The sequence below is a fragment of the Solea solea genome, chromosome 4 (assembly GCF_958295425.1).
Source record: "Solea solea chromosome 4, fSolSol10.1, whole genome shotgun sequence".
Classification (NCBI taxonomy): domain Eukaryota; kingdom Metazoa; phylum Chordata; class Actinopteri; order Pleuronectiformes; family Soleidae; genus Solea; species Solea solea.
In genome coordinates this window covers 775,001-792,450 of record NC_081137.1, presented here as the reverse complement: position 1 = coordinate 792,450, position 17,450 = coordinate 775,001, and the positions used below count along the sequence as shown (strand labels likewise).

General features: G+C 41.9%; 1 protein-coding gene across 1 annotated transcript; it reads right to left on the bottom strand.

Moving 5' to 3' along the window:
* Positions 1-8,986: 8,986 nt before the first annotated feature.
* On the bottom strand, positions 8,987-11,716 carry taf9 (TAF9 RNA polymerase II, TATA box binding protein (TBP)-associated factor). The gene is made up of 7 exons (XM_058627627.1): positions 11,589-11,716; positions 10,365-10,446; positions 10,146-10,282; positions 9,929-10,063; positions 9,634-9,715; positions 9,392-9,505; positions 8,987-9,292 (listed from the first exon to the last, which is right to left on the bottom strand). Exons 1-7 carry the CDS (start codon positions 11,622-11,624, stop codon positions 9,129-9,131), a joined length of 750 nt encoding a protein of 249 aa, XP_058483610.1. The 5' UTR covers positions 11,625-11,716; the 3' UTR covers positions 8,987-9,128.
* Between the last annotated feature and the right edge of the window lie 5,734 nt (positions 11,717-17,450).

Below are 17,450 nucleotides of genomic sequence, written 5' to 3'. Positions count from 1 at the left end.
GTCGAAAAGTGTCCTAGTATAGTATGTCGTCATAAAAACATGTTTATTATTTAGTAAACTGTCCAATCATAAACATGTCAAACAATGTCCAAATATAGTATGTTCAGCACATTTGAACACTTTAAAGTGGACACTGCTTTGTCTCATCACGTCCTCTGACTGAAGACCTGCAAACAGCTGCCGTTAAAGGCACAGTTCATGTGTTTTCAAGTCATTCCATTCACAGTCGTCACTAAATACATCAGAATCCTCTGTTAAATATTGAGATTTTACAAATGTTTTTAGGATTTTTAAAGTCTTTAACTGATCTACAACTTTGTTTGGAGCAGGACCAGGACCAGGACCAGGACCAGGAGGAGCTGGAGGAGGACGAGGAGCAGCGGGGACAGGTGTGTGGTAGCTGCTGCTTAAAAATGATCCGCACATTTCTTAGATGTTCTGTTGACGCTCTGTTCACACCTGCTGTTAACATCCGACCTGAGGGATCCGATCACAGGTGTTCAGATTACACCTGCTAATGCTAACGCTAATGTGACGTCACTGCTCCACATGTAAACACACACACCTTTCATTTCTCTTTCTTTATTCAAAGGAACAAAGAAACCGGAAAATGTTCAACATTTGTAATAAAACAAAAAACACTTAATCGATTATTAAAGTATTTGACAATTCCTTTAGTAATGGTTTAATTATGCAGTAATCGTTGCATTTCTATTTATATATATTTATATTTTTAAAAATAATCATCAGAGACACCATGATGCAATTTATCACGATATTTGCAATAAACTGAGACGCTCGTGAAAGTGAGCACTTGGCACCATCTAGTGGACTGAAATGTTCATTTATTTAGTTCATTTTTAATGACGTTTATTTGTAACATCCGTTAAAAAAAATACACTAAAAAAAAGAAAACGCCATATTTCACTGTATTAGTTTTTCTACTAATAATTCACTCAAACAGCGTCACATCCTGTGTGTAACCGTAGCAACCACAACAACATTAGCTGCACGTAAAGTCGCACTATTGTATCGACGCAGTTTCACGTCAGACACTGGAGACGCATCTGAGCCTCGTCGCATTTACACTTGTGTTCAGTACATTTTCTGGAGCAAACCATCACTCTTTCACCTGTGATTTCATCCCCTCACACAGACGTTAACAGCACTTGTCAACAGAGCCTCTGTTTAATGTGTTCACATCATTTTTACATTGTTAACAAGTGAAAACTGTGGACGAGTCAAAGTGACAACATTCAGTCAATAAATACACCATTAAATAATGACTCACATGTGTCTCACATTCATTCATTCACATTGGAATTAAATACAGAAATGTCTCATTGTTAAATGTGTCATTCATTCATTCAAATACTCAATTCATGTAATGTGAAAACAGCAACATATAGAATGACTTGACTATTGAATGAATGATGTCATGGTCCTGTGTTGCATCATCAATTGATTTGACGCTGATTTTGACAGAAAAAATCAATTCATCATGCAACACACGACCATGACATCATTCATTCAATAGTCAAGTCATTCTATATGTTGTTTTTACATCAAATGAATTTGGTATTTGAATGAATGAATGACACATTTAATAATGAGACATTTATGTATTTAATTCCAATGTGAATGAATGAATGTGAGACACATGTGAGTCATTATTTAATGGTGTATTTATTGATTGAATGTTGTCACTTTGACTCGTCCACAGTTTTCACTTGTTCACAATGTAAAAATGATGTGAACACATTAATCACACAGAAGTCTCATTCATGTGCTCATCATTTTTAAGCAGCAGTTACTGGACACCTGGACCCAACTGTGTGGTCAACAGTCCAGGGAGTGAACCCCTATCATTTTTTTGTCTTTTTATGGCATTTTTAGGGATTTTTTTTGGGCCAAAAATGTGAAATAAAATGTTATAACCCCCTGCTGTCATCTGTGCGGGGGGCCGGGGGAGCACAGCCCAGCCCCGGCCCCAGTTTGGCCCCGGCGCCGGGGCCAAGTGTTCAGAGCATGCTGGATTTGAACCAGCCACAGCCGGACTGGCACAACCTCCTCGCGGTTGCGAACCAACCCACCACGCCACGAACCCTTTGGAGATTTGGGACGGAGCTCCGGGCGTTATTGAGTCTTCACTTTGGCTGTGGAACCTTAAACCTTGACGTATAAAGGAATTGAACCGTCAACGTCAGGACTGAAAGGCTGCTCTCTAACCAGCTGAGCTAACTGTCCAGACTCTTCCTCAGGTTTTGTCACACCTATTCAGTCTCTGTGTAGAATATTGGGCTTAAAAAGTTGCTTAATCTAAGATTTGAACCTCTGACCCCAGGAACTCTAGTCTTTGTCTGAACCACGTGAGCTATTTGTCCTCACACACTTCTTCTTCAACGTTGGACGACTTTCAATAACAGATGAGCACAAACATGACTTCAGCGAGACCTCAGACTGATGAAGTATTTAAGGATACATGTCCTCCATAATGGGCCAAACACTTGGTGTAGTGGTTAGTGCTCTTGCCTTTGAAACAAGAAGACCTGGGTTCGGGACCCAATTGGCACAAATATCTTTCTTTCATGTTCTCGCCGTGTGTGTGTGGCTTTTCTCCAGGTTCTCTGGCTTCCTCCCACAGGCCATCAATCATCTACCACTTTGTCCTCCACTGGAGGGTCACGGGGGCTGCTGTGCCAAGCTCAGCTGTCATCGGTTGATAGGCGGGGTTCACCCTGGACTGTTCGCCAGCCCATTCAAAACATGCAACACAGTGATGAGGTAAATTTCCGTTCACTTCAGGTAAGATTCGAACCCCTGACCATATGAACGCCAGTCCTTGTCTGAACCATGTGAGCTAGTTGTCCTTGATTGGTTTTTCAGCCAATTTGGAAGTCTTTCAATTATAGAACTCATGACTCCAAAAAAACGTCAGACTGATGAAGTATTTAACGATACATGTCCTCCATAATGGGCCAAACAGTTGGTGTAGTGGATAGTGCTCTTGCCTTTGAAACAAGAAGACCTGGGTTCGAGACCCAGTTGGAACAAGGATCTTTGTGGAGTTTTTCATGTTCTCCCCGTGTGTGCTTGGCTTTTCCCCAGGTTCTCTGACTTCCTCCCACAGTCCATCAATCATCTACCACTTTGTCCTCCATCGGAGGGTGGAGGGGGCTGCTGTGCCAAGCTCAGCTATCATAGGGTGATTCACGCTGGACTGTTCGCCAGTTCATTCAAAACAGGCAATACATTGATGAAGTAAATTTCCACTTAAACAGTCACTTCATGTAAGATTCGAACCCCTCACCATAGGAACGACAGTCCATGTCTGGACCATGTGTGCTATTTGTCTTGGTTTGCTTTTTTTGCACAATTTGGAAGTCTTTCAATAATAGAACCCATGACTGCAAAAAAAACTTCAGACTGATGACACATTTAGGAACGTCTGTCCCCAAAAATGGGAGACATGGTTGGTGTAGTGGTTAGTGCTCTTGACTTTGCAGTGAGAGAGTCTGGGTTCGAGACCCATTTGGAACATGAATCTTTGTGCATGGAGTTTTTCATGTTCTCCCTGTGTGTAGCTTTTCTTCCGGTTGTCTGGCTTCCTCCGACAGTCCAAGAACATGCAATATTGGGGTTAGGTAAATTAGTCACTCTAAATTGACCAGCTGAGGCCTGTGAAGTCATGTGTAATCTACTGTTGAAACACTTGTAAAGGTGTGAGAGTGAATGTGTTGAAAGGTTCATTGACTCTAAATCTCCATGCACAAAGATTCTTGTTCTAAGTGGGACTTGAACCCGGATCCTCTCGCTGCAAAGGTAAGAGAAGTAACCACTACACCAACCATGTCGCCCATTTTCGTGGACAGACGTTCCTAAATATTTCATCAGTCTGAAGTTTTTTTTGGAGTCATGAGTTCTATTATTAAAAGACTTCCAAATTGTGTGAAAAAGCAAACAGACAAATAGCTCATATGGTTCAGACATGGACTAGTGTTCCTATGGTCAGGGGTTCGAATCTTACATGAAGTGAATGTTTAGGTGGAAATCTAACTGATTACTGTGTTGCATGTTTTGAATGGACTGGCGAACAGTCCAGGGTGAACCCCGCCTATCACCCTATGACAGCTGAGCTTGGCACAGGACCCCCGCAACCCTCCAGTGGAGGACAAAGTGGTAGATGATTGATGGACTGTGGGAGGAAGCCAGAGAACCTGGGGAAAAGCCACGCACACACAGGGAGAACATGAAAAACTCCAGAAAGGTCTTGTTCCAACTGGGTCTCGAACCCAGGTCTTCTTGTTTCAAAGGCAAGAGCACTAACCACTACACCAAGTGTTTGGCCCATTATGGAGGACATGTATCCTTAAATACTTCATCAGTCTGAGGTCTCGCTGAAGTCATGTTTGTGCTCATCTGTTATTGAAAGTCGTCCAACGTTGAAGAAGAAGTGTGTGAGGACAAATAGCTCACGTGGTTCAGACAAAGACTGGAGTTCCTGGGGTCAGAGGTTCAAATCTTAGATGAAGCAACTTTTTAAGCCCAATATTCTACACAGAGACTGAATAGGTGTGAGAAAACCTGAGGAAGAGTGTGGACAGTTAGCTCAGCTGGTTAGAGAGCAGCCTTTCAGTCCTGACGTTGACGGTTCAATTCCTTTATACGTCAAGGTTTAAGGTTCCACAGCCAAAGTGAAGACTCAATAACGCCCGGAGCTCCTTCCCAAACCTCCAAAGGGTTCGTGGCGTGGTGGGTTGGTTCGCAACCGCGAGGAGGTTGTGCCAGTCCGGCTGTGGCTGGTTCAAATCCAGCATGCTCCGAACACTTGGCCCCGGCGCCGGGGCCAAACTGGGGCCGGGGCTGGGCTGTGCTCCCCCGGCCCCCCGCACAGATGACAGCAGGGGGTTATAACATTTTATTTCACATTTTTGGCCCAAAAAAAATCCCTAAAAATGCCATAAAAAGACAAAAAAAATGATAGGGGTTCACTCCCTGGACTGTTGACCACACAGTTGGGTCCAGGTGTCCAGTAACTGCTGCTTAAAAATGATGAGCACATGAATTAGACTTCTGTGTGATTAATGTGTTCACATCATTTTTACATTGTTAACAAGTGAAAACTGTGGACGAATTAAAGTGACAACATTCAATCAATAAATACACCATTAAATAATGAATCGCATGTGTCTCACATTCATTCATTCACATTGGAATTAAATACACACATGTCTCATTATTAAATGTGTCATTCATTCATTCAAATACCAAATTCATTTGATGTAAAAAACATACACAACTTCTTCACTTTTTAATGAATTATTTCATGGTCCTGTGTTGCAGTAAGTCATGAAATAATTTGTTAAATAGTCTTTAAGTTATTCTATGTTTTTTTTTTTACATCAAATGAATTGAGAATGAATGAATGAATGACACATTTAACAATGAGACATTTCTGTATCTAATTCCAATGTGAATGAATGAATGTGAGACACATGTGAGTCTTTATTTAATGGTGTATTTATTGACTGAATGTTGTCACTTTGACTCGTCCACAGTTTTCACTTGTTAACAATGTAAAAATGATGTGAACACATTAAACAGAGGCTCTGTTGACAAGTGCTGTTAACGTCCGTGTGAGGGGATGAAATCACAGGTGAAAGAGTGATGGTTTGCTCCAGAAAATGTACTGAACACAAGTGTAAATGCGACGAGGCTCAGATGCGTCTCCAGTGTCTGACGTGAAACTGCGTCGATACAATAGTGCGACTTTACGTGCAGCTAATGTTGTTGTGGTTGCTACGGTTACACACAGGATGTGACGCTGTTTGAGTGAATTATTAGTAGAAAAACTAATACAGTGAAATATGGCGTTTTCTTTTTTTGTGTGTATTTTTTTTTAACGGATGTTACAAATAAACGTCATTAAAAATAAATAAATTAACATTTCAGTCCACTAGATGGTGCCAAGTGCTCACTTCCACGAGCGCTGTTGTCTCAGTTTATTGCAAATATCACGATAAATCGCATCATGGTGTCTCTGATGATTATTTTTAAAAATATAAACCAAGTAGAAATGCAACGATTACTGCATAATTAAACCATTACTAAAGGAATTGTCAAATACTTTAATAATCGATGAATTGTTTTTAGTTTTCTTACAAATGTTGAACATTTTCCGGTTTCTTTGTTCCTTTGAATAAAGAAAGAGAAATGAAAGGTGTGTGTGTTTACATGTGGAGCAGTGACGTCACATTAGCGTTAGCATTAGCAGGTGTAATCTGAACACCTGTGATCGGATCCCTCAGGTCGGATGTTAACAGCAGGTGTGAACAGAGCGTCAACAGAACATCTAAGAAATGTGCGGATCATTTTTAAGCAGCAGCTACCACACACCTGTCCCCGCTGCTCCTCGTCCTCCTCCAGCTCCTCCTGGTCCTGGTCCTGGTCCTGGCTCCTGGCTCCTGGTCCTGCTCCAAACAAAGTTGTAGATCAGTTACAAAGACTTTAAAAATCCTGAAAACATTTGAGGATTCTGATGTATTTAGTGACGACTGTGAATGGAATGACTTGAAAACACATGAACTGTGCCTTTAACGGCAGCTGTTTGCAGGTCTTCAGTCAGAGGACATGATGAGACAAAGCAGTGTCCACTTTAAAGTGTTCAAATGTGCTCACTGCAGTAAATGAGTGAAGAAATGTGAGGAAAACACAGGAAAATCTTTTTATTGTCAACTATATATTGATCCATATCAACACAGACACTTTTATTTTGAAATTCTACTAAACTACTGCTCCTCAACAGTTTTTTTACTTAACCTGCCCCCTACTGGCCAGACTCGATACTCATTTTAAACAGTTTTAATGGTATAGTGACATTTTTTGTTGACGTACATTTGGACATTTTTGACAGTTTACTAAATAATAAATATATTTTAGGACATACTATACTAGGACACTTTTAGACAGATCATATTTTAACTGTTTGTTGACATATTATCAGAGGTGAGTAGTAACACACTACATTTACTCATTTACTCAATACATGAGTAACATTTAGATCAATTGTAATTTAAATTTTCAGTTTTTTTTAGTAGTTTTATTTACATGCGCAATCTATTTCTCTTCTTATTTTAAAGACTGTATTTATTGTTTTATTTAAAATATTATTATTTAACATATGTTAATTTGAACATTGCTGTTTTATATTATGTTGTGTCTATTTTGTACTATTTGTGTTGCGCTGAATATTTCAAAAATAAATCCGGAGAAACTCAGTACTTGTACTCTTGAGTACTTGAGTCGTCTTTTCTCTGCATACTTTTTTACTCTTACTTAAGTCATTATTTTCATGAGTATTTTTACTTCTACTTGAGTAATTATTATCTTAAAGTAACAGTACTTTTACTCGAGTAAATGTTTTGGCTTCTCTACCCACCTCTGCATATTATACGAGGACATGTGGGACAGTTTATTTTTGGACAGTTGTTGACAGTATGATGTCATACTACATAATGACATATTTGACGTCAGTTTTTTGAAAACACACGTACGTGTGTTTGCTGCGGAGCAGTGACGTCACATTAGCGGCAGTTAACCTGCTACTGGCCAGACTAGATACTCATCCTGAACAGTTTTAATGGTCTAGTGACAGTTTGTGTTGAGGACATTCTTTGACATATGTGGACAATTTATATGTTGACGTTTTTGATGAGATACTACACTCGGAAAGTTCATATTTGGACAGTTTTGACGACATACTATCACACGTTTGTTGTGAAGCAGTGACGTCACGTTAGCATTAGCAGGTGTAACCTGAACACCTGTGGTCGGATGTGAACAGCAGGTGTGAACAGAGCGTCGACAGAGAATCTAAGAAATGTGTGGATCATTTTAAACAGCAGTTACCACGTTTGTCCACACGTTTGTCCACATGTTTGTCCACATGGTTGTTCCCGCTGCTCCTCGTCCTCTCGCTGTCTCCACGTTGAAGAAGCTCCGCCTCGGACAAAGGAAGTGGAGCATTCCAAATAGATCGACTCAGAGGGGAGGAGTGGAATGTACCAAGTCACGGAAAGTACACAAAGGCTTTTAAATCAGTGTGTGTTTGTGCAGGAGCAGCTCCACCTGTAATTAATCAACGTTCATGTCCTCGCTGGACAAATAAAAGAACAATGGCAGCTGAAATTGTTGTTATTTCAAAACATTTTTGCTTAAACAGAGAAAAAAAACACCACCTGTAGGAAATGCTGCCACCTGCTGGAACGGGCGTGCTTTCCCCTTCATCTTATAAAAGCTGCCTAAATTATCCCGTTTTAGCTCTTTATCTAAAAACAATAAATGTGACAATAAACAAATGGTCAGCTTGTCATCAAGCTCTGCAGAGGCTGATAACGAGCTGTTCATCTGAATCAGGTGTGTCGGAGCAGGGCAACATGTAAAACATGCAGGGCAGTGTTCCCTGAGGACCAGGGTCAGGAAACACTGCTCTAAATTGACCATAGGTGTGAGAGAGTGAGAGTGAATGGTTGTTTGTCTCAGGGTGTGACGCCACCTGTTGCCCTGTGTCAGCTGAGACTGTCACAGTGACCCTCCAGTAGATGATGGATGATTGAAGGGTGAATGTGATTTACATGGAGCCTGATTCTATTGGTTCAACGAGCTGTCAATCACCCAGTTTGGCCAATGTCAGCCAGACCTGTGGTCCTGCGTGACTGAACATGCCGAGTAAGAGAGTTGTGTACTTTTTATTTTTTGTGTCAATAAAATTAAATGAGTTTAATCATTTGGAATCTCAGGAATCTCAAATGGCACAGAACGCCTCGGCATGTGACGCTGCTTCACTTCAGCAGGTTTAACCTCCTACTGCATTTTTAAAGGTGATGTTTACTTTTACTTATTTTTTTCCATCATATTCAAATTAAAGAGCTTTTTTCCAGTGCTGATGTTTTGAGTGGAACTTTCCTTTAAAATGAGAAGCAGCTCATTTTTAATTTAAAGCAGTTTTTTTTTTATTGTAAATCACACGTGAACAGGTTTAACTGCGTGTGAACGCGTCGCAGGTTTCAGTCTCTTCCTCCTCTGATTTATTGATTTATGTATTTTTTTAAAAAGGGTTGTCATCTCCGTCATAAAGCGTCGTAGTCATCCTCGTCCTCGTGTTTCCTCTTCAGCGACTCACTACCGCCGCCACCGCTGTTCTGTGACACCATGTTGGTGGTGATGAGGATGTTTTTGGAGCCGATCAGTGATTGGTTGATGAGGACGTTGGAGGCCGGCGTGGACGATGTCGCTGTCGGGGAAGAAGAAGAAAAAGTAGCAGGTTTAAATGTCGCGTTTGTGTCGATGTAAACAAACTTTTTCACAGCAGAGATGAGGAGGCGGGCCTTACTGGTTTTAGCGGTGGTCGTCTGAGAAGGGGGCGGGATCTGTACGGTGAACCTCTGACCCGTCAATGACACCGGAGCTCCGACTTTAGCGGTGACAGACTGAACCGACGGCGCACCTGTGGAGACGAGATGCGGTCAGAACAAATTGGAGCTGTGTGTGTGTGTGTGTGTGTGTGTGTGTGTGTGTGTGTGTGTGTGTGTGTGGCACCCCCTGCAGGCTCTTCCTCCCCATGACAAGACTCACCGAGTGTCGGTGTGCTCGGTCTGCTGGAGACGGCGCCGACACTGAGACGAGGCACAGATATCCTGCTGGCAGACGACGTCAACTGGAGGAAACAGAGAGACGTTACACACACACACACACACAGTAAAGGTGGACACACAGTTAAGGTGGACACAGAGTAAAGTGGACACACAGTTAAGTGGACACACAGTAAAGTGGACACACAGTAAAGGTGGACACACAGTTAAGGTGGACACAGAGTAAAGTGGACACACAGTTAAGTGGACACACAGTTAAGGTGGACACAGTCTCTCACCTTCTTCTGGACAGACTTGAGTCTGTAGTTTGGCGCCGTCAGACAGTAGCGGTCTGGAGGAAGACGTGGTCCGGTGTAGGGTTTGATGAGCGGCAGAGGACTCTGGTTCTTCTGCCGGGCGACCTCCAACAAGAACTGAACACACAAACAAAACCATAAACAAACAAACAAGGTGAATGAATGAATGACGGCTTGAAAGACGCCTCGGGGCGCTTACGTCTCGCGGCGGCGGCGACGTGAACGACTGGTCCATGCGGCACTGGATAGCCAGTTTGATGTCGTCGGCATCCACACTGGACTTCTTGGCGTGCGTGGAGTAGATCTTGGCGTCTTCAATGATCGTCGTCACGTATCCTGCGGACAAAACAGACAACAACATTTTCAGGCTTGAGGACTTCCCGCACTCGGACATCTCGCCGTGGCGGCGGCGACTCACTGTATGTGAACTCCAGCATCTGGTTGATGACTCGTGGTTCGTACTCTGTGATTCCCATGTCCTTCAGGATCTGGATCATCACCTGCCGGGACAGGGGACATCCGTCACATGACATTTAAGTCAGGTGACTCATCACTCTGCACGAACACTTGAAAACTAAACCTGGCAGCTCAAAGTTAAATCACCGTTCATTCATTCATTCATTCATTCATGTTGTGAGAGACATCATCATTTCCAGAGTTTTACAAACACTGTTCAATATTTTCTGACATTTGATGAACCAAAACGACTCCTCGATGATGAAAATAACTGTTAGCTATTAACATTAGCAATATCTTTTTTTAAAGTGTGTTTGTATGAAATACTGACATAGTCCTAACATAAGACTCGCCCTATGAAATCCACGTCAGTTTAAGTCTGCAACATCTTAAGAACATGTTCCTGCCTTTATCTCACTGTGAGACAGACTTTTCCAACAGGAAACTGAAGTTTGTAAACCACTCACTCTCCCACACCAAACCCCATAGAGAAAGTCAGTGATTTTCACAGGAGCTGCTGGTCTACTGCTGCCTCGTGTGGTCACTTTGTGTCACTGAGGTCTGAAATCTGAAACAAGGATTACAAAACGCCGAATTTGCCTAAATAAGACATTTTAACTTAGTGATGGAGGCAGCAGTGGATCAACAACTCCTGTGTGATGTGATGTTAAAATCACTGATTTTCTCTATGGGGTTTGGTGTGGGAGAGTGAGTAGTTTGTGACAGATTGTGTTGTTAGAGTCTTCATTAGCCAATCACGTGACTGCAGTGCAGGTTACGTGACGTGAAACAGAGTTAAAGTGTCCTCAGGTGGTGATTCATTCACCTGTGAACCGTAAATCTGACCACCGCCGGTGCTGTCAGATCACGTGACGTGATCTCATTAGGATATACAGTATTACAGAGTTCAGTGTAAGTTTATTTATCTCACGTATATGTTAATGTCCATCAATGCTAAATAGCCAGTGAGCATGGATGGGCTGTTGTTTGTTGTTGTTGTGTACGGAGCTCCGGTGCTAACGTTAGCTGCTAGGCTAGCTGCCGTTGTTGGTGTTCATAAACATGAGGTTCTTTCTCCGTTAGCGGCGCAAACTGTGTTTGATCCGAATTAACCGGATGATTTACGTTCACTCTCGGTGTGAACGCGAGTGAAGCGGATTATAACCGCGTGTGAAAAGATCGTTACCTGAGCGTCTTTCGGGATCGTTTTCGGGGCAGACATTTTGATTTTCCCCTCAGCGCCGCCCACTGCGAGCGCCTTCTTCTCTTACTGCTTCCGCTCCCGGTCACATGCACATATCAACCGAGAGCGACACCTGCTGCTCGGAAACAATACCACAACTACCAATATTATTATTAATAGTTTCAAATAAGTGTTTTACGGAAGAGGATTAGGGCCGCATGTAAAAATTTAATTCTCATGTCAGAACTCTGACTTTAATCTCAAAATTCTGACGAATCTGACTTTAATCTCAGAATTCTGACGAATCTGACTTTAATCTCAGAATTCTCAAGTTTTTAATCCTAGAATGTGACTTTAATCTCAGAATTTTGACGTTATTATCCCAGAATGTGACTTTAATCTCAGAATTCTGACGAATCTGATTTTAATCTCGGAATTCTGACGTTTTTATCCCACAATATGACTTTAATCTCAGAGTTCTGTCCTTTTTTATCCCAGAATATGACTTTAATCTCAGAATTCTCACATTTTTATCCCAGAATATGATTTAAATCTCACTATTCTGACCTTTTTCTCCCGGAATCTGACTTTAATCTCAGAAATGTTATGTTTTTATCCCGAATATGACTTTAATCTCAGAATTCTCACATTTTAATCCCAGAATATGATTTAAATCTCACTATTCTGACCTTTTTCTCCCGGAATCTGACTTTAATCTCAGAAATGTTATGTTTTTATCCCAGAATATGACTTTAATCTCAGAATTCTCACATTTTAATCCCAGAATATGATTTAAATCTCACTATTCTGACCTTTTTCTCCCGGAATCTGACTTTAATCTCAGAAATGTTATGTTTTTATCCCAGAATATGACTTTAATCTCAGAATTCTGACGTTTTTATCCCCAGGTTTTTTTTCTTAGAATCTGTCTTTTTTCACTTTATGTTTTACTTTATGTAAGTATTTGTACAAGTGGTATTTTTAGATTTAGCATTATAATTATTACTTAGACTTAGACTTCCTTTTAAAACTTTTTTTAAAACTGGCAACGAAATTTCGTTGCTTGGCAGCAGATAATAAACCAATACATAGCATTGAATTTTTGTCACTTATGAATTTTTGATGGGAAATGTCTTTTATCTTACTGTAAATGTCTATACATGTATCCAACTTTTTTGACTAACTATGATTAATAAAAAAAATAAATAAAGTGTTTCATGTATATAAATATAAGTAAAAATAGTGCAAAAAGAGAACAGGAATGAAAACTGTAGCAGCAATATGAAAGGAAAAAAAAACAGTTAAATATTGCACAGATAGTGTCGGGAAGGGGGAGGGGGGGGGCTGCTAAATTGTTATTTGGAATTTAGCAGTCTGATGGCCAGCGGAAAGTAGCTGTTCTTGAGTCGGTTTGTTCTGCAGCGGATGCTGCGGAACCTCCTGCCAGACGCCAGCAGGGAGAACAGTCCATGGTGGGGGTGGGTGTGGTCAGTGAGGATCTGGTGAGCCCTAGTTAGACAGCGCCTGTGTGCAATGTCTTTGATGGGTGGGAGTGGTGTCCCAATGATCTTCTCCGCTGTTCTCACCACCCTCTGCAGAGACTTCCAGTCGGAGGCCTTGCAGCTCCCAGACCAGACGGAGATGCCACTGGTCAGCAGGCTCTCGATGGTCCCTCTGTAGAAGGGGGAGAGGATGGGAGGGGGGAGAGACACCCTTCTCATCCGTCTCATCCAACTTCTGCTACTACTACTCACAGTACCTGCGTTATTAGTCGTAATAGTTTAATTTTTATTTTATTAAACTTTTATAAAAAATTTAATGCAGAAAAACAAAACACACACAAATTTAAAGTCCAAATCTAAACAATTTAAACTACAAAGATAGATTAATAATAGATTATTTAATTCATGACGATACAATCAACAGTGTAACTGTGTCCATGTCATCAGTCAACTGAAGCACCTTTTACTGTCAGGAGTTTTGATCATGGAGGTCAAATAAAAGTGACAACACATGATAGAAACATGCTGTAACAGCAGAAGACCTGCAGAGGGCGCTGCAGGAGAACACACGGACTTTCTCAGGAGTAGTGAACGAGTCCACTCCTGAATAAAATCCTTCCTCATGTTTGGTTTTAGTCGCGTTAGAAGGGGGAAAAAAGCCAAACAGGTTATAAACTCTACAACCAGTAATAACCTTGAATTAATCCTTAATATTTTATGTTTACTGAAAGCTTTATTACATATAAGTGTGGGACCCAATATGGAATCCCTGGTGATAAATTACTTTTTGTTTAATTGTCTCATCGTAACCTGCTCCAGTCTGGGCTTGAATTTATTTTGTTTTTTAAACACGCTGTTTTTTTAAGGAAGGGTATTGCTGCCACACATAAAAAAAAGTGCTCACTATTACGTTATAACGAGAAACTATCACGTTATAACGAGATACGATGTTTTCTCGTTATCCATCAGTTCAAGTCTACGATGTCTTAAGAACACGTTCACGTCTTTATCTCAGTGTGAGACAAACTTTTCCAACAGGAAACTGAAGTTTGTAAACCACTCACTGTCTCACACCAAACCCCATAGAGAAAGTCAGTGATTTTAGCTCACAGGGACACAGGAGCTGCTGGTCCTCTGCTGCCTCATGTGGTCACTTTGTGTTGCTGAAGTAACTCAGGTTGAAGGATTTCAAAATAAGACATCTGAACTTAGTGATGGAGGCAGCAGTGAATCAAAAACTCCTGTGTGCTGTGATGTTAAAATCACTGATTTTCTCTATGGGCTTTGGTGTGAGAGAGTGTAGATTTCAATAACTGGGCCTCTGTGGTATCGTCACGCACAGGAACTCAAAAACCTGACACTGAAACTTTTATTTTATCAAAGAGTATATGAAAATGTTCAATTTGTTTGTTTTTAAAGTTGGATGAAGTGACAACGTTTCAATTTTGTTTCCTGTCGTGGAGTCTGAGACCGACGGGCTGTAAATGTTAATGATTTTTAAAACATAACACACACACACACACACACACACACACACCATAAAACCATGAGAACCCTGACACCTCTGTGTGTGTGTGTGTGTGTGTGTGTGGGAAACACACGTAACCGACGCTTCCACCGCCATCACTGATGGCGAACAGTGCGTAGGTCAAAGGTCACACTCCTTCCTCTTTTATAGTGACGAGATGATGGTGAGACAGTACATGTGGACACACAGCATGTGAATACAGCAGCTGTTAGCGTGTTAGCCCAGCCACAGTCTCTCTGTCTTCTGAGTAAATTGTTAGCGTTAGTGCTCCCCCCTGGGTCACATGACACTGGCAGTAATGGAAACATGACGATGGCGAGTGTGTTTACACACACACACACACACACACACACATGCTAATTTGTGCTAACTAGCTGTCGTTTTTGGGGCTGTTGTCATTTGTTGGCAGTTGGCAGTGGTTTTGTGTGTGCGTGTGTGTGCGCGTGTGTGTAAACGTCGCTGGCGGCTGCTGTTCCACTGTGAGTCAACACTTTTATCAGCCTACTCTTCGTCTTTGAGTCTCTTGATGTTTTTGGAAGCTGATTCATCAGCGACGTGAAGATAACGTTCGTACGTAGCTCCTTTTACGACTTCTGAGAAGATCTGTTATCAGCACAGCCGACGCTAACCACACTCGTGTTTCACCTCAATCTGGAGTAACATCATATTATATTATATTATATATACATTTGGTTCCCAACGTCTGGGTCAGGACCCACAGATGGGTCATGGGAGAATTGTGTTTTGGGCCCCAAAAGAAATTAGCATTATTTTCCCAATCTTTAAGTCCAGAGTTAAGAGTTCCTCAAAATATAGATCAGATTTGCCAGAGATTTGCATTAAATTAGCCTAAAATGGCTAAGCTACGCACAAACTTACTAATTTGTTCCTATGGACAAAAAATGTTCACCAGAAAAGACTATTTTTGATGCCACATTTGTCTTAATTTACAGATACAGCTGCAAATGAGTGGCTATGTTTGAGCAAACTGGTGGAAACATTTATAAAATAATGGCATTTCATAATAAAAGGTATTTCAGAATGGCTCAATAGCGCCACCTGAAGGTGGAACTAAATCTTGGTGGAAACACGCCACAACCCGAGACGAACAAAAAAGTCTATCGGGGCCGTGACGTCAAACTGTACAGCAATTTTGAATCTGGCGTCCATCTTGGCAAATCGTGCGTTATGTAAATGAACAAAGCTGGGCGTGTTTATCGTACCAACATAAAAAATGTGCCAATTTGCACGAGACACATCAAACATGAAAAGATACTCGCAAATTCTAAAGGGCGTGGCCACGGCAACCCTCGGAATTTGGGGCGAATGTTGACCATTGTTTTTTAACTTTGACATACGTTGACCGATCAACTTCACAATTCATACGTGAGACAAAACACCGGCCCTGAACACATCTGCCACCTGCTGGCCCAGCTGCTGCTGCTTATATTGTGATTTGATTTGATTTTTAAAAAGTCGGCGTTCATGAAACGCTGTCATGGACTCGTGTGTGTGTGGGGGTTCTCAAACAGGGGGTCCCTGAACGTCTGCTCCATAATCACTGTTGCTTGTCTTATCTAAGGTTGTTACATCGACAACAACCTCATCCATACATTCTGTGAGACTGTTACCATGGTGACGTGACTCTTCTTCACTTCAAAACATCCCAGTGTGAAAATTCACGCCATGACTTTCACAGGTGCAGTCTGGGTAAACAATGGCGGGAAGCAGGAAGAGTCGGGGTGGGGGGTGACCCCCCCCAACACACACACACACAGACACAGACACAGACACAGACACACTGCCTGCAAGCCATTAGCATCTTCAACCAGAGGTGTTAGCGGCACTCGTTGGACTCTGGGTCATGACCTTTAACCTTTACACGGTTTAACATGGAGTGAAGTAAGACTCAGGTTAATGATGTCGTTAAAGTGTCACCAGTGTTCGTGTGTGAGAGGTCAAATTATGAGATTATGACAAGGCAAACAGTGACACACACACACACACACAGTTACAAACCTGTGGAGCCTCATTGACTGACACACAGCAGGGAGGAGCTGCTTTGATGTGTGTGTCTGTCAGTGTGTGTCTGTCAGTGTGTGTGTGTGTGTGTCGCTGACAGCTCGTCATTTACTCTGATTAATGTCACTGACCAGGCTCCTTTGATAGATTCTTTGTCCACATAGTTCTGACCACATTAAAGAGACGGTTGTTTTGAAGTGTATCAGGTTCTGAAGTACAGTCAGAGCTGAGCGCGCTGTGAGCGCCCCCTGCTGCCCTAAAGAAACCCGTCAGCTTCAGTCTGTGATACGTTATGATATCTATCGTTCTAGTTAGGATACCAACACAGAGCTCGTTGACGAGCCGTTCGTCTGAATCAGGTGTGAATCAGGTGTGTTGGGGGCGGGGCAACATGTAAAACATGCAGGACAGTGTTCTCTGAGGACCAGGGTCGGGAAACACCGCGTCAAGAACACGTTCACGTCTTTATCTCACTGTTTTAGACACTTTTTGTTCAGATTTATATCAGTGACACAAAGTGACCACACGAGGCAGCAGTTGACCAGCAGCTCCTGTGTCCCTGTGAGCTCAAATCACTGTTTTTCTCTATGGGATTTGGTGTGGGAGAGTGAGTGGGTTAGAAACGTGATTTTTGGAGGTCAATTTGGACGAGAAAGATGAGGGTGAGGTTGTTGGTTTTTATTACAGTTTTGAACAAATGTGTGTTTGTGATTCTCCAACAGAAACAAGAAGAAGACGACGACGACTCTGTTTCTTCTTCTGTTACCAAACATGAAGTTGGAGAAGAATCAAGGTTCTGCAACGTCGTTTCGA

Excerpts from the sequence above, each read along its gene's own strand:
- taf9 (XM_058627627.1), bottom strand. The coding sequence starts at position 11,624 with ATGTCTGCCCCGAAAACGATCCCGAAAGACGCTCAG. Across the intron at positions 10,447-11,588 it reads CGATCCCGAAAGACGCTCAG|GTGATGATCCAGATCCTGAA; the intron begins GTAACGATCTTT and ends CTGTCCCGGCAG. Across the intron at positions 9,293-9,391 it reads GACGACCACCGCTAAAACCA|CGACATCGTCCACGCCGGCC; the intron begins GTAAGGCCCGCC and ends CTTCCCCGACAG.